The sequence below is a fragment of the Desmodus rotundus genome, chromosome 7, assembly GCF_022682495.2.
Source record: "Desmodus rotundus isolate HL8 chromosome 7, HLdesRot8A.1, whole genome shotgun sequence".
Classification (NCBI taxonomy): Eukaryota; Metazoa; Chordata; class Mammalia; order Chiroptera; family Phyllostomidae; genus Desmodus; species Desmodus rotundus.
This window is the reverse complement of record NC_071393.1, coordinates 130,326,151-130,347,922: the sequence shown is the minus strand read 5'-3', so window position 1 is coordinate 130,347,922 and position 21,772 is coordinate 130,326,151. Positions and strand designations below refer to the sequence as shown.

The 21,772-nt window shown below is 53.8% G+C and overlaps 1 protein-coding gene across 1 annotated transcript; it reads right to left on the bottom strand.

Annotated features, from left to right (window-relative positions):
- Nucleotides 1–288: 288 nt before the first annotated feature.
- SERPINA4 (serpin family A member 4) lies at nucleotides 289–8,823 on the bottom strand. Its single transcript, XM_024567353.4, has 5 exons — nucleotides 8,675–8,823; nucleotides 6,024–6,668; nucleotides 2,479–2,752; nucleotides 1,540–1,699; nucleotides 289–797 (listed from the first exon to the last, which is right to left on the bottom strand). The coding sequence occupies exons 2-5, from the start codon at nucleotides 6,649–6,651 to the stop codon at nucleotides 597–599; spliced, it is 1,263 nt and encodes a 420-aa protein (XP_024423121.2). The 5' UTR covers nucleotides 6,652–6,668; nucleotides 8,675–8,823; the 3' UTR covers nucleotides 289–596.
- Between the last annotated feature and the right edge of the window lie 12,949 nt (nucleotides 8,824–21,772).

The window sequence follows — 21,772 nt, the reverse complement described above, 5'->3', positions numbered from 1 at the left end:
TGCTCTTCCTCCTGTGGGGCATCCCGGGACCACGGGCACCTGCTCTGGGAGAGAGACTGGCCACACCCCCATAGCCACGGGTGGGGGTAGCCTTCCTAACCAGGTCACTGCGGCGGCTCCTTGGTTGGGGTTCTTCCTGCCAGGCCTTCTGAGCCCCACTCTGGAGCAAGGCACCCACCCTGCCTCCTTCTTCCACAGACACCTGGCCACCCCCCTGGAACCCAGAGTGCCTCACCCCTGTGTCTGCGACCAGGGATGTCAGGGGAGTGTGGGATCAACCCCAGAGGGAGGAGAAAGGCACGCGTTTACTGAGCATTTGCTACAGGCGAGGCGCTGAACCAAGCTCCTCACAGCCATCAGTTTAATTCACACAACCACCCTGGGAGGGTGCCTCCTACCCTCCAGGGTGCAAACTCATCCAAAGAGATCACACAATGGGCATGAGGTTGCACAGCCCTGGGGAGCTAAGTGTCCATCCACCCCATCCCTCCCGTCACCAACAGCTTCTGCCTGGATTCTTGGCATCTTCTGCACCCCCCAGCCCAGAGGCAGAGCTGCACCCGGCCACGGCTCCTGCGCCAGCAGCTCTGAGCGGGCTATGATTCCATGGGGTTGACCACCTTGCCCAGAAAGAGGATGCTCTGGGTATTGGTCGAGAAGATCACCACAAAGAAGGGCCGGTTGAACCGAAGGAGGTATTGATTGCGTGAGGCGGAAAGGAAGACGGAAGAGGCTCTGGTGGCCGCTGCAGCCTGGGTGCCAGCTTCATCCACTTCCAGGATGGCCTTGTGGAAACTCTGCAAGGCAAATTACCAGCGTTACCTCCAAGAGAACGTGGGCGGGAGCTGCGGGAAGCCGGGGGACCCCGAGCTCGCCGGCGATCAATCCTGTGGGTGTTGCACGCAGAGCCACTTGGGGGTCTCCCAGCAGGACTTTCTACACCTGGTGGCTTATTAAGCTGAGTGACCTCTTATTAATACAGTAATGAAAACCATCATTAATTGAGCACTTACTATGTCCCCAGTGCTCTTTCTAACGTTCAAAACCACCCTAAGAGGAAAACACATTCAGAGACAAGGTGACTCTCTGATGTCATAAGAGGCAGAACTGGAGTTCAAGCTGTCAAACCCAAGGCTCCGCCCACCAGCGCACTTTGTCTTACTTAGCTGAAGTCATGGGCCCCTTTCTCTCATCTAAGTCTGCCCGATACACACACCCCGCACAGCCTCATCTGTATCCTTCCTGTTTCTGGCATTGAATCTGTCACTCTCCATTGCCACGCTCTATGAAGTAGCACCCCAACATGACTGGGAGTGCTTCTGAGGACAGGGACTGGGTGGACACTGTGTCCCCAGCACTGAGCGCCACCCGCGGCATGTGGTGGGTTGGTTTGTGCTCGGGCATGAGTGTGGGTGGCTGAACAGACTCAGGCGCTGGGACTACGTGGTGGAGGGGGGGGAGCATCCATGGCCCAGCATCTCCCGAGGGGCAGAAGTCCCCCTGGAGGTCCCTCAGTATTGAGGGCCACCGAGGACTTACCTTGGACACCAGCATGTTCTGCTGTGTGGTGATGCCGGAAAGGTTAGCCTGCTTCGAAAACAGGTCCCTGATGCCCAGCTGGGGCAGAATCTCATCTAAGTCATAGGAGGCAGAAATGGAGAACTTGGGGAAATGCAACTCGAGATTCCTGTAAAAAGAACTGAAAGAGGCATTGGGTTCAAACGCCGGACTGACACCCAAGCTGGGAATCTCAGCCAGGCCGAGCTGCCCTCCCTAGCTGGGCCCACTCCGCCCAAGTGTGGCCACAAGCACCCATCTGCTCACTCCGCCCTCCAGCACAGCACCGCCGGGGCCTAAGGCCAGGCTTCTTGGCCCTGACGCTGCAGGCCGTGGGACCTCCCTGCCCCCCCGTGGCAGTCTCGCCTTTGCCTCTGGTGGGCCCTGTGGTTTTCACTCCTCTGCGACCAGGTGGTTTTTTCAGATCGACATTCCTGTGCCACAGGAATTAGGAGAATTTCCCATCCACATACGGCCTCAGGTGGAGGAGTCCTTTGCTCACATGTGGCGGGGGACTTTCCCACCCACCCATAGCTCCAGGGTGATGGGAAACCTCCTTGCTATTTGCCGCGGTGCGAGGCTGGATTTTCCTCACGTCCCTCAATGCCCCAGCCAGCCATTGTACAGGAGTGGACCCAACAAGGTCTGCGGTCACTTCACCCAAGGCTTGTGCATTCAAGCAGTATCACTAAAACTAGGACTTTTACCTCCTGGCCTGCTTCTCTTTCACTGAGGAGGGCAAAATCATATTTTGTATGCAACAGGTGAGTTTATTATTTAAGGAAACCCATGGACAGTCTCAGAGCAAATAAGAACTCCTTCAGAATTTGGCACCCACCCCCTATTTCAGACGCTGGCTCTTATCAGCAGGGCCCACTGGAAGGGGAGGGCTGCCCATCAGCGCCATGTGGCACCGGTTACCTCTTCTGGAGCAAGCTGTTCCACCTGGTTAGCATCTCTGGCGTCAGAACCTCTTCCACCTGCTTCATTTTCCCTTTGTCAGGAAGGATGAAAAGGGCCCTGGCATTCCCTTGGTAGTCCATCCTGAGCACTGAGCAGGGCAGGTACCTGTCGTGTAGGTACCAGTGGTGGTTCTTGTCTTGAAACATCATGGGCACCTTGACCACTGTCTTCTCATCCACGAAGAAGTCTTGGGGGTAGTTCTTCGAGCGGCTAAATGGCTTTTCCCACAGACCTGAAGTGAAGAAGGAAAGACGGTGCAGGCAGGCTGTGGACCAGCAAGCCAGTCCTCCAGCAGGGGCAGCAGCTCCCCGAAGCTGCCCCAGACCCTCGCCTTCTCAGTGCCCCGGCCTCAGCATGCACAGTTTCGATGGCTCACCACCTGCTGTGCCTGGGCACGGACCTCCCCGGGCTCACTGAGAGTCAAAACGGGGAGCTAGCCCAGGACATCAGCAGGGGTTCCATGTCTTCAGCAATTCCCTAACGTCGCTGCACTCCAAGTGTTTGGCCCACCTGACGCGTGCACAGCACGAGCTCCCTGTGGTTTTGACGCACGCTTTCTTGGCTGCAAAGGAGGCCGAGTAACCTTTCCTGTGTGTATTGACCAACAAGACATCCTTTGTGTTTAGTTCAGTGCCAGTGCATTCTGTCTGAAACCTGTGTCCACGGCGCTGTTTCTTAGCGGTCTGAGGGGTTCTTTCTGGATACTAGTGCACAGCAGTCACGTGCCTCACACACACAGTCTCTCCCTTGCTGACTTGTCTTTTCATTCTCGTTTGCTGGTGACTGAAACCCTTGAATGCAGTGAGCCTATCGGTGTTTTCCTTCAGGGGGAGGTTTTCCGTTCGGAAAACGCTTGGTGAGGAAGGTCTTCCCTTCCCCACGCTGGTGCAGATGCTCTCCTACAGTACCGTTCCGAAGCCTTAGTCCTGCCTTTTGCATTTATTCCACCTGGAGTAAGCATTTATGATTGGCAGAAAGGAGAGACCCCAGAGCATAGTTTTTCCCACATGGGTACCTAACTGTCCCGGTACGAATTTTTGTTTTTAAATCCATCCTTCCCTAATGCCCCTTCATGCCGGCTTTGACAAATATCACATGTCCCTATATATTCATGGGGCCATTTCTGGCCTCCCTCTACTCTGTCCCATTGGTCCATTTGTACCACGTGGTCTAAATTAATGTAGAGTAATAACAAGTCTTGCTCTCCAGCAGGCAACTTTTCCCATCTTAGCTATTCTTGGCTCTTTGTATTCACACATATTTTAAAATCAGCTTGTTGACTGCCACCAAAGAAGAAAAAAAAAACCTGTTAGGGTTTTGATTGGGATTACATTAAATATTTAGATTCATTGGGGGCAGAAGGGAAATCTTTACCATCCTTTTCAGGAGCGTGGCTTACCTGTTCTTTCTTTAAGTCTGCTTTAACGTCTCTCAGTGACATCTAACCAACAGCGATCATGTGCAGCTCCGGCTTGGATTCTGCCAGGTACACTGCATTTTTTAAGGTGAGCCACAATTGTCCCTTTGCTCTCAAAGTGGCCTACCTCAAGGTCCCGGGGCTGCATTTACATCCCCAGAGCGCTGGCACACATCAGAGAGCAGCATTGTCTGCCTCCCTTTCCATTCCGGACGACCCCTCTTTCTTATGCCAAGGCCACTAACCCAGCTGGAGCTAGGTCTCTTTCAGGAAGGGAGCACCCAAAATCTTCATTCTTCCTGGGCACAGCTTTGGGTAGGGGTGGTGGTGTATACAATACATTTAAATTATGTTTTAAAAGGAGCAGAGTCAGTATAATATTGTGCAGCCAGTAACATGAGCTCTAAATAAAGTTTCCCAGAGCATCAAGCCACACACGCGCGCGTGCATGCAAACAACTAGTAAGAGCTGAACGAAGCCTGCAGCTTGTACCGATGTCAATGTCCTGGTTATGCGGTTGCCCTACAGTTATGCAAGATGTCACCCAGGGGACTCTGGGTGAAAGGCACATGGGAGCACTCTGTACTGCTTTTGCAACTTCCTATGAATTTAGAGCTATTGCAGAATTTAAAAGGTTCTTTTTTAAAAAAAGTTTTCAACAGTGCATGAAAATTCCTCGTGTACAATGCAAGTGATGACCAGTTTGGCTGGACTGTCAGTCTGGGATTTTTTCCCAGAACTTGTTCTCTGCAGATCCTGGTGCGAGCTGATTGCAAGCGAGAGATGGGAGGTCGCCATGAGCAGCCGCCGCTCACCGGCGGTCTTCATGGGCAGACTGGACAATGATCAGACCCAGAGAAGCCCTGTGGGCCCCAGCTCATCCATGCTGTCCTCCAAGTTTGTTGTCCCAACTCCAGCTCTGCTGACTCATGGTGTCACCAAGCTACAACCTCGCGCCCAGCCTGAGTCCCTCCACCAGCTCCCTCAGAATGGGACCCCTCTGGGGGCTGGATGTGCCTGGTGTACAGATTCCTGATAAGCTCTAACTTGTTACCTGCACTGGTGACTTCTTCTCTGTCCCTCCCTCCACCTCCCTCTTCCTCCAGACCATCAGTCCCTAGCCCCTCCCACAGTCGTGCAAGGTCTCATTCCTGTCTCCATTTCCTTTACACTCCTGGTGGCTTCGCTGCCCTGATGGCACCCTGACCGACACGCACAGTACGAAGCTCTTCCCACGCTGAGCTCTCCACCGTGTTAACACATGTGCGTGAACCAGAGACTGGAAGGAATCGTGCCAAAACGTCAACGTTGGTTGTCTCAGGGTGGTAGAGTTATAGGCAACTTTTACTTTCTTTTTTATACTTTTATGTATTTTTAAGGGTTGTAAAAATGATAACATTGTTATCATTAGAGTAATTACAATTACTGTAATTATTTTTTGAGTATGCAAGCATATAGCAATTGGGGGTCAGGCAAACATCCCTTGCAAAGGGTCAGAAAATAAACACTTTAGGCTTTGCGGGTCATTCTGTCTCTATAGCCATTGCTTCTCTGCGAGTGTGTGAGAGCAGCCAGGGGCAATACAGAAATGAGGGGGCGTGCCTCTGTGCCAAAAAACTTTTTGACCGAAACTGGCGACCCATCAGATTGGCCTGGGGGCTGTAGTTCGCTGATCTCTTTAGGCCCCTTCTACAGTGTATACAAACATAGGGCATCATTTGATCCTCAAAACAAAACTTTGAAACAGCAACTCTTCTTATCCTTACTTCAAGAAAACAACCTGCCCTCTTTACATTGTTGGGAATGGCAGAGCTTCAGTATAAATGTAGCGGTTCGAGTCATACAAGGCATTCCATAAATATCTGTTATCAAGAGAATAAATAAGAAAATATGCATGAAGCTATGAAGAGATGGGAACCTCATCACTACCCAATCTTAAATATCTGACACTAACAACAGATGTTCTAAGGGGTATTTGGGACAATCAGACCCAATCCATCTACCTTCTTTTACTAAAAACATGTAATCCGTCAATAAATCAGTGGGGGAGAGCAGAAATGGGATGTGCCAACATGCTGACTCTCACCTTTGAAGTAGATGTAATTCACCAGCACCATCACGACTTCCGAGGTGAGCCCGCTGGCCACGTTTTCAATCTTCCCTCGAGTCTCCTCCCTGACGTGGTTGTTGATAAGCTGGGTTGCGCTCTCCAAGTCAAGGAAGTTGGTGTGAAAGATTTTGGACTCATAGAAGGCCGTGGTGTCATTGAGGAATCCAGGAAGGGTCTGTAGGTTCTGGCCCAGGAACAGGGCGCTGCCCACACGCGTCTCCAGCTTATCATCTGGGAGGTTGAGAGTGCGCAGCAGGTGCCGGAAGCCCTGGTGGATGTCAGACTCGGACATCTCCGTGAGGTTGAAGCCCAGACCCTCAAGGATCTGGGTCCAGGTGTTTGCGCGGGCCCCCAGGGACAGCATGGCGTAGGCGGCAGAGATGCTCAGCGGGGAGAAGAAGATGTTGCTCTTGGGGTTTTGGGAAGCTACCAGGTGGTAGAAGCTGAGGGCAAAGTCTGTGTTGCTTGGGGCGATCTTGAGGCTGGGGGAGCCCTCATCTGTGCCCGGATCCTCCTGTTGGTGGTTATCGGTATGACCTTGGCCATTGGGAGAAAGGGCCAGTAGTCCAACAAAGAGGAGGAGCAGGTGGTCGGCGAGGTGCATCCTCTGCGATCTCAGGTCTATGGGAGGAAAGAGAGCGTCCAGGAAATTCCCTCCACAGAACACCCAACACTGCTAAGAACTCAGACTGGGGGCAGGGCCCCACCAACTCCTGCAGATGGACTTGGGACAGGCTAACAAACACCCAGCACCCTCCACGTGTGTGGTGACGGTGTTATCCTCTGGCACACTTCCTGTGTCCACCACCTCATTTCCCATCTTTGCGAGTTCTGCATGGCATTGATCACAGAGGCTCCCCGAGTGACGTGGCTGAGTCCCCCACGGGTTCATATCTGGGATGGGACATCCCAGGCTCTCCCCCTGGGGCACCTTCTACCATGAGAGTTTTTTACCTTAGTCCAGTGGTTCATTGCACCAGGGAGCTCATCACCAAAGGCTATTCTAGTGTCTACTCTACACACCTCCGTGGTGTGCGTCACAGTTTACAAAGCCACGCTCATGGCTATGTATGGCATGCTAATAGTATGCTAATTGGTTCCATCCTCTTACCCAGGTGGAGGTCAGAGGACCTGGGATTCTTATCCCTCCGTAAGGATGAGACCACGGGTGTTGGATAAACAATTTGGTCAAGGTCACAGGGTTCCCTCTCCTAATGCGATCCACCTGTCCAAAACAGGATGCTTGATTTTTGCCACCAGAACTTCTCTGCCCCATCCAGTGGCCGCCCCCACCCCGGTTATCTGGTTCTCAGCCCCCAAACCCAATCGTCATCTCTAACTGCTTGTCTGGCCTTCCATCCACCCCCGCCTCAATCCATCAGCACACCTCACAGCTTCTTCCTCCTGCCTCTCAGCCCTTCGCCGCCACGACCCTCACTCAGGTCTCCAGCATCTTCCACCCAGAGCAAGGACCAGGAGACTTCTCCTGGAACGGGCCAGAGAGCCAACATCTTGGCTTTGTGGGTCACGCAGTCGCAGCTGCGTCTCCTCAGCTCTGCGGTGCCAGCTGCAAAGTGGCCACAGACAAGACCTGCAGGAGGGTCGTGGCTGCGTCGCAGGAACGTGGACTCACGGGCCCTGAAGTCTGAATTCCACATGCTTTTGGTACATCACAAAATAATGCCCTTCTTCTGATTTTTTCCAACCATTTACAACTTTCATATTAACCTTGTATGTCTTCTATTCTTAGCTCATGGGCACTTCAAAAGTAGGAGGTGGGCCGGACTTGACCCACGGGCCATAGCTGGCAGACCTGCAACCCAGACCCCTGAAGTAGCTCCCCAGCTGGCCCTACTCTCTGTTTCCCGTGCAGCCATTGGAAAACACACGTCACATCCCTTTGTTCTCTGGCTCAATACGCCACAACCCAGCTTGACTTTCCAGCAGCCCATAATGACTTCTCCCCCTGCCCCCAACTCTCAAATACTTCTTGGTGGCTTTACAGTGAGGTTACCCAGAATTCCCCCCTGTAGGAGCTCTCCACGGCAGCTGGGTTAGGAGGCAGGAGACCTGGTCCCGGGCTGTGGGCAGCCTTTGGGGGGGGGTCTGTTTCGGAGTCTGGACACTAGTTGCCCCACTGGGGCAGTGAGGGGGTTGGTGCATATGTGTAGGAGTCCTTTTAGCCTTAGGATTTGTCACCCCTAGGGAGGGTGACCAATCGTCCCAGGTTTCCCAGGACTTTCCTAGTTTTAGCTGTGGGCAAAGAAAGCTGCTCTAATACAACTGACAAGTCCAGTGACAGAAAGTAAGGGGGCCATGAATTCCCAGCTGGGCAGGTCGTGGCAGGCAGCCCTGTCCCAAGGACATAACTTCTTTAGGGAAGGGTTATCTTTGCCTTCAGCAAGCCTTGCGTAAAAAAAGCTGCCCACTGTCATTCTCAGAAGCATTGTTCTCGGTCTGTTGAGATCTTGCTTCCAGATGTCTGTTTGGCTCAAATAAATTCTCATAAACTCTTGTGACATTTTTCTACAGGCTTGGATGTTCTCATGTCGACCTGGCACTGAACATCCGGTGTCCCCCGGTCCTCCCTTGGGAGTCTCCACAATGGCCCTCAGAGGGTTACTCACGTTGGCAGTCGATCCTGGAGTGGTCCCTGTGCAGATGTCTCTGCTCTAGCGGTTGCCCGGGAATGTGACTTGGGTTTGTCAAGCCCAGGGAGATGGAGGAAATGTCTCTCTGCACTGCCTACCTCCTGCCCAATTAGGTAATTATTAATAAACAGACCCGTAAGGGCAGCATGGAGCCCTGGCATGGAGAGAAAACGCCCTGGAAGCTGGCCCCCCTCCACCCAAAGGAACTCCCTGTTTCCTCCTTGGAGACCCCAAGAGGTTTCACCCCTTCTTGATTCCATTATCCATTGAAGTTTGCCTGGTACTTGCTCCTCCCTGAGGCACAGGGGAACCCCTTAGTGGGTCTGGCCCCCTGTCTCGGGTTTTGTCTCCCCTCTCCTCCAGTTTCACCTCCCTTCCTGCAAAGTGAAGAGCTGGACCAGACCGGGAGCAGCAAACTCCAGGATCTTCATGAAGCAAAGCTGCTTTCCAGGTGACATGGGGCGAAAGGGGTCACGTGGAACTGGAAAGACTCAGCTCTCTGCAGCCAGACAAGACCCACCTGGGGCCTGGATCCTGCCCAGGGCCTCGTTTGCAGTCCGGGACTCTGGTTTTCCAGAGCCTTCCAGCTTTAAGTGGCAGGGTTCTGTGATGGGGCCCACTGAGCCGTCCTATGCTGGCCTTCAAAGTCAGTGCATCCCAGGGCAAGGGTGGCATTGGGTGGGCCCAGACCCCTCCGTGGGCTAGAAATCCAGCTGCCCATTTTCCCCCGAACTATGGAATGTGAAGCTGTTCTCTCTAATAATCTGTGAGCCTCAGCTTCCTTGGACGATTCTGGGGCAGCTGGGTGGGTGGGTGGGTGACATCTGGCTGCATCTCATGCCACTTAGGGAAGGTCCACAGGGAGTGATGTAGCCCTCGGTGTCACATTGAGGCGCAAATGAGATGCCTTTGACAATCCAGCTTCCTTTAGTCCTCTTTTCTGAATGTGTCTCAAGTACTTGGGGCCTTAACTTGAGTGAAGTAGGCACCAGTGAGGAGCGGGATCGGGCTGGGAGCACTGAACTGGGCAGAGCATAGAGAATGTCCAAGCTCAGGCCTGGACCCAGCCAGCCTGGGGCCCAAATCCCAGCTCTGCCGTTGGGCTCCAAGAAGATCAAGGTGTGGACGACAAAAAGGTTTCCATGGAAAGTAATCTCACAGGGTGATCTGACCATAAACTTCTAACTGGGCAGGTCCTGCTGGGTAGTCACGGCCCAGACCCGTAGCTTCTTTAGTAAAAGGATGGTCTCGCCTTAAGCACAGCCTGTCTGTTGTACCTGTGCATCCATGGCAACGGGCCCTTGAAATGAGTCTCCTCCAACGCCCCCTCTGCCGCTGGGCCCCTGCCTCCAGAGAGCACAGTTACGCTAACACCCTGGAATCCAGACCTGCCTGGCTCTGCCATTGATCTCAGTCCGCTGACAGCTCACTTCCAGGCAGATCCTGTTTGACTCAAATTTTTATAAAAATTACCTACAGGTTTGAACATTCGTACATCGACAAAGGGCAGGTCCAAGTTCACCAGACAAAAATGCATTAACATGGGGGCAAGCCTGGAACTTGATGTGCCAGATAAGAGTCTCTCTCTCCCTCTCCCCCCTCCCTTTCTCACACACACACACACACACACACACACATACACACACACACATGGGTACTATCCTCAACCCATTTACAGAGGAGAAAACTAAAGCCCAGAGAGGTTGTTAGCTCAGATAAGTCAGGATTTGCACCGTAGACCGTTCTTTCTCCTTTTGGACTCCCCCACCCCCCACCATGAGAAGGTCTGCTCCACCGTAGCTCGCTGCTGTGGCCCAAGCCCTGGAGTGGGGGTATGGTGGGCAACAGGCGCCCCAGCAGCATTCCCTGACCTAAAAAGTTAAGGAAGGGTGGTGTTCAGTTTTGGTCTCATGAATGCAAAACCAAGTGATTCCCTTTACAAGAGCCTACAATTTGGGGCTTTGCTTCCTGAGTTGGCCCCTGCGGTGACTCAGGCTGACGCAACAGTGCCACGGGTTCGGGCGCAGGACTGGCGGCCTGACCCCGCTGCGGGCACACAGCCACTGCCCTTTGGTCCCCGGCTCCTGCCTCTGCAACACTCTGGATGGAGGTGAGGCTTTGGAATCAGACAGGTTCTGCCACATCTGAGCCGTGTGACCTTGGGCAAGTTATGCGCCCCTCTGAACCTCATTTTCCTCATATGTCAAGTCAGGAGTAATTACTCACTGGAAGGGCGATGTGAAGGGGACAGGGTGGCATCCTTGATGTGTCCCTGATCTACGTCAGGCTCCAGGGGTGTTCCCTTCTTCCCTGCTGGCTTGCTGCTGTGCTGGAGGGCCAGGACCCAGGCTAGCACGCCTGCACTGGGGCCTGGCCCCGCCACCGGACCCGGTGCTCACTTGCCTCAGCGTTCCCACCTGTAGACTGTGGGCAATGGCTGTTCCTAACTCTCATGGGTGTCACGAGGAGTCAGCAAATTCATGGCCACAGAGTGCTTAGAATAAGTGTTGGCCACGGTAAGTGCGGTAAAAGCCTGAGCTACCCTACGGTAGTATTCCAAACGGTTCGTACAGCGGCCATTGATCCCGAAATGTGTGAATATGGCTAAATGAGAGTTTTCAAACCTCTTTGCACTGTGGTCCTGACAGAGCATCTTAGGAAAGTTTTGGCCTCCCCCACTCCTGTGCACACGCGGTCCAATTTAGGGAGATTTGAATTCCACAAAGTGCAGCGTGTGATCCCTGCACCATTTTCTCCCACAAAAAGGACCCTGCATAGAAAGAAAGATGGAAATGACCTTCAGGTCTTTAAAGGGAGTCACTGCCTGAGAGTGTGGAGGAATGGGGTCAATGCCCATCCACACGGGGGTGCTGGCTGGGTTCAGCCGCTAGCTCGGAGCTCACTCCCACCCAGCTCCTGGCTGCTTCTCATCCTAAGGCCTCTGAGGGGTGGGGGGTGGTGCTCAAGGATTATGAAAACCTTGCATGTCACATCTAGGATTGCCTGTGAAGGGTCAGCAGCTGGACAGCAAGATAGCGCCCCCTTCTACCCCGCTCTCCTCAACGTTTTCTTGCCATTGTTTTAATGATGGAGGTCCTTTCGCTCTAGCCTGTGGGGCCTGCGTTTGGCACTGTGGGGAGATCGTTAGCAGGAAAGCCATGCAGCACTGACCAGCCTGGGGTTGGGTTTTATGGCCGCCACAGGTCTGGCAGACTCTGTTGTGGGCACTGATTTACTGGGACCTGGCGTTAGTAAGAAGGAAGACAAACAGCTAAGATTGAGTGCATTGCCCCAGGCAGGGTGCACGGGTCCCCCATCCCTGTCTTTAACTCGTCACTTTCTATCTGTCCGGTAACAAACTACCCCAAGTTTCGTGGCATAAGACAGCAGCAGTCACTCAGCGTCATCACCTCCCACAGTTCGGGGGGGGGGGGGACTGGCTCAGCTGGGTGGCTCTCACTCAGGGTCTCAGCTGGACAGTGGCTGCGACCCACGTCATCTTGCAGCCAAGCTTCAAACTGCCACATTTCCCGGCCCCACTAGGCTCGGTTCTCTGAAGGCACAAACAGCTTTCCATTCATTTTCCTCCCTGTGTACTCCCTGCCCCACTAACTCTTCCTGCTTGGTGCAGAACAAGCCTGGGGCGAGGATGGTTGAAAAACAATACTAACTACAACAATAGCAGATCCTGGTTGCTGAGTTTTTGCCGAGGGCTTGTATTTGGTGCTTTAATCACATTCTGTCATCCTCGCAAGCCAAAGAGGCATGTTTCTCCCCATTAAAAAGACAGGAGGCATCTTGTTGAGGACACAGCTAGCGAATGGAGAGCTGGGATTTCAACCCGGGGTCTCTGGTTCCAGGGTCTAAGATCCCGGCCTCCACTTTGGACTGTTATTCTTAGAACAGAGGCCATTTAACCACAGCTTATTGGCCGGCCAGCCAGAGGCCACACAACCCACATTTCCTCCCTCAAAACGGATTGAGCTTTTTAAAAAACCTCTTTATGTTGGTAGACCGAGAGCCCCCGAGGGAGGGACTGTGTGTGACTGAGACCCTGCTATTCCCAAGGCCACACTCAGGGTCGCAGGACTGAGGAGACTGGCCCTCCAGACCACAAAGGTGGCTGGGAAACTGAAAGACTCCGACGTCCTTTAGCCAAGGCCAGCATTCCTCAAAAGGTGGCCCTGGGGGTCCTGCATAAGTAGGTACTAACTAAAAGCGGAGAATCACAGAGTTCTCCCCAAGCTTCCTGAGTCAGAATCAGGGGGGTGGCGCAGCGTCGGTCCAGGAATCTCGCTTTAAGGAGATCCCCCAAGGAGTCGGAAAGCCGCCCATATCTCACAGCCTGCGCTTCTCAGGGCTTGGTTCCCGCAGTTCACCACTTCACCAGAAGAGGGCGCGCCACCGCTTCTTATCTGCATGCTTCTTATCTCCTCCTCTGACAGGGGTTCCTGAAACTTGGGGTGACCAATGGTGGTTTTGTGTTTGGGAAAGCATATCTGGCTCTCCGCTATTCTGAAAGAGTGTTGCAGATAGCTCAGCTGGCCAAACACCTCCTGTTACAGGGAGGGACAGAACTTGCCCAAGGCCAGTTAATGGCAGAGCTGGTCTCAGAAAGCCAGCCCAGCTGTCCACGCTAAGGCGGGCCCCCTTTGCCTTCCAGCCCAGACCACAAACGGGAGGTGGGGAATGGACACGCCTGGCGGCTCAAGGCGGAGGAGACTCAGGCCGGTCCCTGCATTCACTCACTCACTGATTCATTCATCCATCCGTAGCTGTTTGCTGAGCCCCCGTTGCGTGCTCACATTCTTGTTGGTGGGGGAGGGGCAGTGAGCACACACTCACCTGTAGTTCTGAAGGGCAAGTTCAGGAGTCAGAACTGACTGAATGGGGACTTCTTCTGGCCAGAGGTAGGGAGGGGAGTGAAGAAGGGTTTACTGCCCTGGCCGGTGTGGCTCAGTGGATTGAGCGCTGGCCTGTGAACCACGGTTGCAGATCTGATTCCCATCATGGCACATGCCCCAGTAGGGGGCGTGCAAGAGGCAACCTCACATTGATGTGTTTCTCCCTCTCATTTTTCCTGCCTTCCCCTCTCTAAACAAACGAGTAAACAAACAAACAAACAAATAAATCTTAAAAAAGAAAAAAGAAGAAGGGTTTACTGAGGAAGGGGCTCTTGAGCTGAGCAAGATGGGACAAACGAAAGGAGAGGAGCTGGAGCAGGGGTCAGCACTCCCAGTAGGGGAGCAGCACGCATGTGTCTTGCAGAAGAATGAATCGTGGAGTGGTGACAGGTGTGAAGGTGCTCGTGTGCCTGGGGGTTAAGGCAGGAAGGGCAGGTGCAGGGAGAGGATGGAGAGAGGCTGACCTTTGGGGACACACAGGTGCACAAGACATGACCTTGACCTCAGTGGGCAGGAGGCAAGGTTTGACCACAAGCAGCAACTGTGTGAGGCAGCTGCCGGAAGGCTATACACCACAGAGCAAAGGATTGGAAGAGGGGGGAGGAACAGGGAGGGCTTCATGGAGGAGGTGGCATTTAGGTTGACTCCCAGCTAGGTTTTACTCAAGGGCATGAGGCTCCCCTCCCTGACTTTGCAGAGCAGGTATCATCCTAGCCATATGTATTTTCTACCCACACCTAAGTAGATTATTCCAGAAGCTAAAAGTCATTCTAACCTGAGAGCAGACGAGGATGTGTGTTCTCCAAAGGCCAGCTGGGTCCTCCAAACCCTGTCTCTCCCCTCCCATGGCTCCAGCCTTCCGCCAGCTCTCCTGCGTGCACAGCCGGTCCTGTGCAGCTCCAACCAAAGGCAGCCCGGGCACAGAGTCCAGGCTCTGAGGCCCCTGCCCATGACCCTCTGCACCTCTCAGCCCAGAGCCACTGGGATATAGACACTTTAGAGCGGTTGCAGGTTATGGGACAACGGGGAGCAATGGCTGTTATAAGTGCACAGGTCTTTGCAATAGGGTCTGACTCCGTTTTCTGATGGTCTGCTGCTGGCAGCTCTTTAGTCTCCTCCCTCCTGCTCCCCTTTCAGCCCCGCCTGCCTGGAAATCCTCCCTCCCACCTCAGTCTCATCCACCATAAAAGCCCCAAGCCACCTTCAGTCCTTGCTCTCTCCCGCCACTTTGGGACGACCTTGGGAGCCTGCCCTGTTCTTGTTACGTGAGCAGGAAAACTCTCTACACCCTCCAGGGACACGTGTGCTCCCGTCGGTGCTGACACTCAAACCGAATTTTGCATGGGGGGTCTGTTATGGGCTGGATTATGCGCTCCCAAAGTTATATGTTAAAGTCTTACCCTGCCCCCAGTACCTGAGAATGTGACCATACTTGGAGATGGGGTCTTCACAGAGGCAATCAAGTTAACAATGATGCCGTTAGAGTGGGCCCCGACCCAACGTCACTGGTGTCCTTCCAAAACAGGGAAAGTAGAACGCGGAGAGAGACGGCACAGGAGAGCATTATGTGACGACAGACAGCGATTGGACTGATACAGCCGCAGGATGAGGGACCCCGAGATTGCCAGCCATCAGCCATCTTGCAAAGTCTCAGAGGGAGCGTGGCCCTACTGACCCTTGATCTCAGACTGCTGGTCCCCAGACCTAGGAGAGAATAAACTTCTGTTGTCTCAGCTCCCCTGCCCGTGGTTGTGGGCGGCCCCTGTTAAAGCATGGGGTCATGTGCGGTCCCCAAGGTGGGAGTGCTTGGTTCCGTGGGGCAGCTAAGGGTAGGGTTGGGCATGGGGCTGTGGAGAAGGGTACAGCACACCGGGATCCCTCTGGCACCCAAGAGGGTTCTGAGAGATGGAGGAGCGCGGCCAGTCAGGTGGGAGTTGCAACAGCGGCAGGCGGACAGCTGCCCAAGGTCCGCAGCTGGCTTGGGTGTGTGGTCATCCCAGAAGAAGGGTGTCATTAGGACCTGGTGATGGGCACTAAAAGGGTTGTGGTTGAGGGGCTGGGGGACAAGGGTGATGTCCCCTGGAGCATGAACACAGGCACAGGGGTTTAGTAAGGATGGGGGGTGGGGAGCAGTCCCCTGGGGCCACTTGGAGCCTGGGAGCCTTTGGTGGGATGCCCAGGAGGCAGCTGGGCAAAAATAACCCAATGGGACAGCGCTTCCCGTGGCTGGCTCCTTCAGCACTCAGATCAAACGCCTCCTCCTCAGAGAAGCTCTTCTATAAGAACCCCCTCTCCATCCATCCAGGGCAGTTACCCCCAAGGTACCCTCTGACCCCTGACCTGTCCATTCTCACAGCACTCACGCCCTCTTGCTCGCTGCCGTGCTTGTTTCCAGCGTGTCCACCCCTCATCTGTTCCGTCCCACGCTGTTTGCTGGCAGATTGTGATCGTCCGCACGTGGTCAGGGCTCGACTGAGATTTGAGATTTTCTGAGTGAAGGAAAGAATGAAGAGGCCCAGGAGAGAGTCCAGTGCTGCTGGCTGCAAATCCAGGGGCAGATGCTGAGTTGGAGTTTGGAGTAGGTACGAGATGCTGGTAGGATCGGCACCTGTGAACCAGAGTGGGAGACAGCAGGGTGGGGTAGACGGGACCGTGGGACTGCATGCCAGCCCGACGACGCCCTGCCAACCCCTGAGCTCGGGAGGTAACATTGCTCACCAGAGCTGTCCCCTCAGGCTGACATGGCGGGACCTTTAAACCCCCATCTTGCTCAGTTACTGGATGCGGCCGGCCCGTAAGGGCAGACCACACAGGAGCTGTCTGCAGAGCACACCCCCGGGGCTGAAGGCAGTCCATCTCCACGACCCCCAGACCCAGGCTGGACACAGGTTCACAGAGTCACGGCACTGGTGGAGGGGTGTGGAAACCGGGACGGTGAGCAAATGATAGGCACCCAACAGCCAGTGTTCCACCCCGCAGGCATGCGGGGGAAGAAGGTGGGCCTCTTCCAGCTGAGAGGACTCTGGTTGGCTCTGGGAGGTGGTGGAATTTGACTGGAGGGTTTATTTGTGTGCAGCTGTGGGGGCTGGAGTAGAGGGAGTCTCCAAGAGAACTGGCAGCCCGGGCGTGGGGAGCCTCTATGAGAAGGGGTGTGCAGAGTTAGGCTGTAGGTAGACTTGTGGAGAGTAAGCAGGAGTGCTTCTAGAAGGGTGGGGGTGCCAAAAAGAAAAGCACCCACCTCACCCAGAAGACACCTCTGCTTTCCCTTTAGGGCAGCAGCTCAGCAGGGAGGCAGACTCACGGGTAGCTCAGGGACAAAGCAGGCAGAAGGCAGGCCCCCTGCAGAAAGTTGCCTAGGCAACCGCTCCAGGATCAAAGTGCCACGTAAGGAAAAGAGAAGTTCAAAGGTGTGCTGGCATAGGCACCTCTTTAGAAACTGCAGGGAAGGACAGAAAAAGACAGGATCACAAGTGACCCCAAAGGTGACCGAGAAATGTGTTTTCTACCATAATCCCCAGAGGCAGAGTGGAGCGGCCATCTTCCAAAGAAATCCCGATGACTTTCTGTCCCCTCCAGGCAGGAGATGAGAGCTGCTGACACATCTTGTCCCTTCAATTAGAGACAGAGTGGCAGGGCTCGCCAGCCTGGAGGTCAAGGGGCCCTGCTGAAGCTCCCTGTCCCCACTGGGCCTGCCTGTGCTGGCAGTGGGCTCATCGGGTGGCATTCCAGGTCCCCAGGGGGCATCTGCCTAGCCGGACCCCTGCCTACACCTGCCTGCTTCTCCTCTCCCCTCCCCTCTTCCCAGGCCCAAGCCTGAAGGGGCAAAGATTTCCCAGACATTGGCACCTTGAGTTGTCACCTTAATTCCTTTGTCAGCTCAAGCAGAGTTCAGCTGAGGAATTATGTGCTTGTATTTTTTCCCCTTTATTAAATTTCTGGGCTTGGGAAGTTAATTACCTAGATCAGCAGTCTGTTTGGCGCAGCAGAAATAGAGAGGAGTTGCAATACAGGCATTTCTGTCACTGGGTTCCTGGTCTGAGAAGGGGGGCCCTTGTGTTTCCCCTAGGGGACCCGGCATGGTGACAGTCTAAGGGAATTCTTTCAGCACTGTGTCCCCAAACCTTGCCCGAGCGAACCACAGTGGCCAGCACAGAGAGGCAGGAATGAATGAATGAATGAATGAATGAATGAAGTGGATGGCAGGCCAAGGGAGGGAGGTCCATTTTCTATCCCCTGTCCCACTAGAGGAACCCTGTGCTGTTTCTCCCACCTGTCTGGCCCAATCCACCTGGCTACTTCCAGAACCCTTATTCCCACTCAGGGATAGATGACCAAGAACAGGCCAAAGCTGAGGTGCCTGAAGATTGAAACATATTTTCATGTTAAGAGGAGAAAAGGGAAAACAAGAACACTTTTTCTGTCAGCCACATCACAACTATAATTGAGTAGTTATTAAGATAAGGATTTGTTTAATTTCTGTAGTAACGTCACCACCACTATGCCATCATCACCACCACCATTATCATTGCAACCATCATCACCTTCACCACCATCACCATCACCACATCACCACCATCACCACCACCACTGCCACCACCACCACCACCACTACCACCACCATCTCTGCCACCACCACCACCACCACCATCACCACCACCACCATCACCACCACCATCACCACCACAATCACCATCACCATCACCACCGCCACCACCACCATCACCACCACCATCACCACCATCACCACCAACACCATGACCTTCACCACTATGGCTACCACCCCAGTACAAACTACATGAGGGCCAGGACTCTAGTGCTTCCATGAACTATTGCATTCCTAATTCCAGGTACGAAGCAAATGCTTAAATCATCATTAAGCATTTCGTTCAGCAATGCTTAAATTGCTGAACGAAAATGAGCCAGTGAGGAAGGGAAGAATGAAAGAAGAGAGAGAAAGGAAGGAAGAACACAAGAAGGCAAGAATGAAAGCAGGGAGGGAGGGACAGAGAAACAGAAGACAGGTGAGTCTCATAGGCTCAGTGGGGAGACAGACTTGGGAAATTGATGACTTCTCTACCCCAAGATAATGGCCATGATAACGACAAGCCCCAGGACCGTGGACGTAGTGCAGGAGCATAGTGCTGGGAATGACCAGCTCTGTGGGAGGAAAGGGGTTCAGAAAACGCCTCTTGAAGAAAAATGATACCTAGACTGAATTTTAAAGATGGATAGGAATTTCTCAGGTGGACAAGAGCAGGTATTGTGAGCCCGAGGCCCAGTGTGTGTAAAGACAGGAAGGGCTAGAGAGAGGGGAGAAGGTAAAGACCTGGCCCCTCCAGAGTGCAAAGATGGGAGGAGGGGCTGACCTGGCTGGTGGGGTGAGGGAATGGGGGCCCGTAGGTGTTGACATTATAACAACATATCTTAGCTGCTGCCATTTTTAAAATTTGGATTTTCTTTCATAGGCAAGGGGACTTTGATAAGGAAAACATCACTGATTCATTTGCTCATGTATTTATTAATTTATTTCACAGTTATTTATCGAGTGCTTTTGTGCACGAGGCCCAAGGGACAGAGCAATGACTAAAACCACCAAACCGGTTTGAATGATCTCATTGGTCCTCACAAGTAATCTAGGAGGTGGTGACTGCGTATCCATTTTGTTATTATGGGTCAAAATAGCTTCCAAATGTATTTTTTAACTAAGTAAATAAAGGTGTGAAATTTTGATGAGTTCGTAAAAAAAATAGCTTACAAGCCCTGAACGCAGTATTTTCATAATTATTCTACATGGTGGTCCTGTGTGGGGAGCATGACGTCCATTTTCAGAAGGAACTGGCACTTGGCGAGGTTACGTCTCCTGTCCAGACCCAGCAGCCCATAAGGGCTGTAGCCAGGATTCAAGGCCAGGCTGGTCCGACGCCAAAACACCACCTTCAGCTTCCGAAGAACATCTGTGGCGATGGGTGAAGATAACGCTGGAACTGCACACCTCAGCCATCCGTGGGTAGGAGCATCGGACTATTTTTGACACTGAATGTGAAGTACTCGCTGTGGATAATGCCTTCAGTTCCTCCCCCTGTCTCAGGCTTAAATGCAACGACAGGGTCATCTCTTGGCCAGCACCTTCCTGGTTCCCCCTGAAAACAGCAGGGGCTCCCCGGGGAGTTTGCCAGCTGTTCACAGCCTGGCCCCCGGACGCTCAGACCCACTTGAGGGGGTTTCATTCCCCACCCCCACTGCAACCCTGACTTTCAGCCTGAACTGTTGCAGGGAGACTCGGGGTGTCACAAGCTGGGAGGCCCCTTGGATAGTTAGGGAGGCCCCCGGTGTCTTGCTGGCATCTGAGAGGACTAAACTTCAGTTCCTCCAAAAATGAGTGGACACCACACCAGAATCAGCCCACAGGCCCAGACTGCTGGGCATTCTTCTTAAGTCTGGACACCCACTCCACCCCAGGGAGGAAAAAGCAAAGCTTCCAAGACTGGGGTGGTGGGGTTCGGTGGGGGACAAAGTCGATCCGGTGTATAGAAAAAGAAAACGATCGACTTAACACAGACCAGTGGGCATCTGAATGTGCAGATGTGTGGGGACAGCGGCGGTCAGGGTCCCCCCTGACTCCAGGGTCAGTAACACAGCGGTGTGGCTCACGTCAGCCATACCCACTGATGTGTCCCAATGCCCCGTACACAGTCAGCGCCACATGCATGTTTGCGGGTGGATGAGGTGAGTGGAGGCTGAAGAAGGGTTTCACCAGGAAGCTGGGCAACATCCTCCTGCAGGGAAGAAGCCTCCTGCAGTGAGAGCTGCTCTGCTGGCATTGAGGAGATGGCAGGCGCGGACGGAGACCCCAGGCGGCCACGCACACCTGGATGTTTCTGTTGTGCCTCCTGTTGCAGCACAGCAGAGTGAGGGAGAGGCACACACGTGTGTGCAAATGTGTGCACATGTGTGCACATACATACCCTGGGAACTGTGAAACCCCACAAGGTCAAGTTTCCTTCCTCATCAGGCCTGTCTCCAGCCACCAATGGCCACCACCTCAGAAACACATCCCTTGGGAATCCTAGATACTTTCACTGGCCCTGATCAAGCCTCTGGGATCAGACCCACTGGCCCAGAGAACGCCGGGGCCCACCTGCCGGCCCCTCCCCAGACACCCACAGGATCCAAATCACATCTCACCCCAGCCCCAGCCCCAGGGTTCCCAACCATGACCAAATCAAGCCTACAGAGCCACCTCTGAGGACCCACCCAGGCCCCCACCCAGCCCTAGGCCTCCCCACTTCCCACCCCCACCTGCACCGAGTTCTGAACACCTTCTCCCACTGCCCCCAACCATACCTGAGAGCTGAGTCAGGGCACCAGGGAGAGCACCTGCCCGATGGCTTGGCGTCTGGTTCTGCCCACATGCCTGTCCATGGTTCCTGCCCAGCCTGGCACGTCCCAGGCCACCAGAGTGTGCCAGGTGGGATATGGCTGTGATTGGGAGGTGGGGTGGGTGTGGGGGGTAATGTGGAGATACCTGCCTGCCTCGGCCCTATCTCCATTATTAATGTCATTATAAAATAATAATTAACGTGCTCTACAATAATGATTATGATAATAAAATAATAAGAGCAGCTCCCACGAAGCAATCTGTGCCAGGTGCGGCGCAATCTCTCTGAGCCTGTAGAATCTTTTGTGTGTAGAATCTCTCTGAGCCTTTCCACAGCGGAGAGGTAGGTGTGATCGCGCCCCTTTTTGCAGGTAAACACGTGGAGGCGCAGAGACGTGGTGGAAATCCGAGGTAGCACCGGGCAGCAGCCCAGTGCTTGCCCACGCCACACTGCTTCTCAGGCTGCCCAGCTCCCAAGGAGCCTCTGGGAGAAACTGGCTAGTCATTTGAGGAGGGAATTCACTTCTGATCTTGGGAAGCCAGAGGGGCTGGCGAAGTCCCCACCGGTCCTGTCACTGTGACATTCCAAACCTGACTGAGGGACGCTGGCGGTGGTGGCTGTGTGGTGCTTGGGTTTTAACCCTTACACCACACAGATTTCAAGCCGATTGTGCAGTATGTTTTGTATTCATCCCCCAGGGGAAGAATATGAAGGCTCCTGGCCCTGGCTGGGTCACTCGGTGGGTTAGAGCGTCGTCCCGATACACCAAGGTTGTGGATGAATTCTTGTAC

Bases quoted from the DNA above. Each gene is read 5' to 3' on its own strand.
- SERPINA4 (XM_024567353.4), bottom strand. From the start codon at position 6,651: ATGCACCTCGCCGACCACCTGCTCCTCCTCTTTGTTGGACTACTGGCC. The intron at 1,700-2,478 runs GTAACCGGTGCC...TGCCTCTTTCAG, and splicing joins AACAGCTTGCTCCAGAAGAG to TTCTTTTTACAGGAATCTCG. The intron at 798-1,539 runs GTAAGTCCTCGG...TTTGCCTTGCAG, and splicing joins AGAACATGCTGGTGTCCAAG to AGTTTCCACAAGGCCATCCT.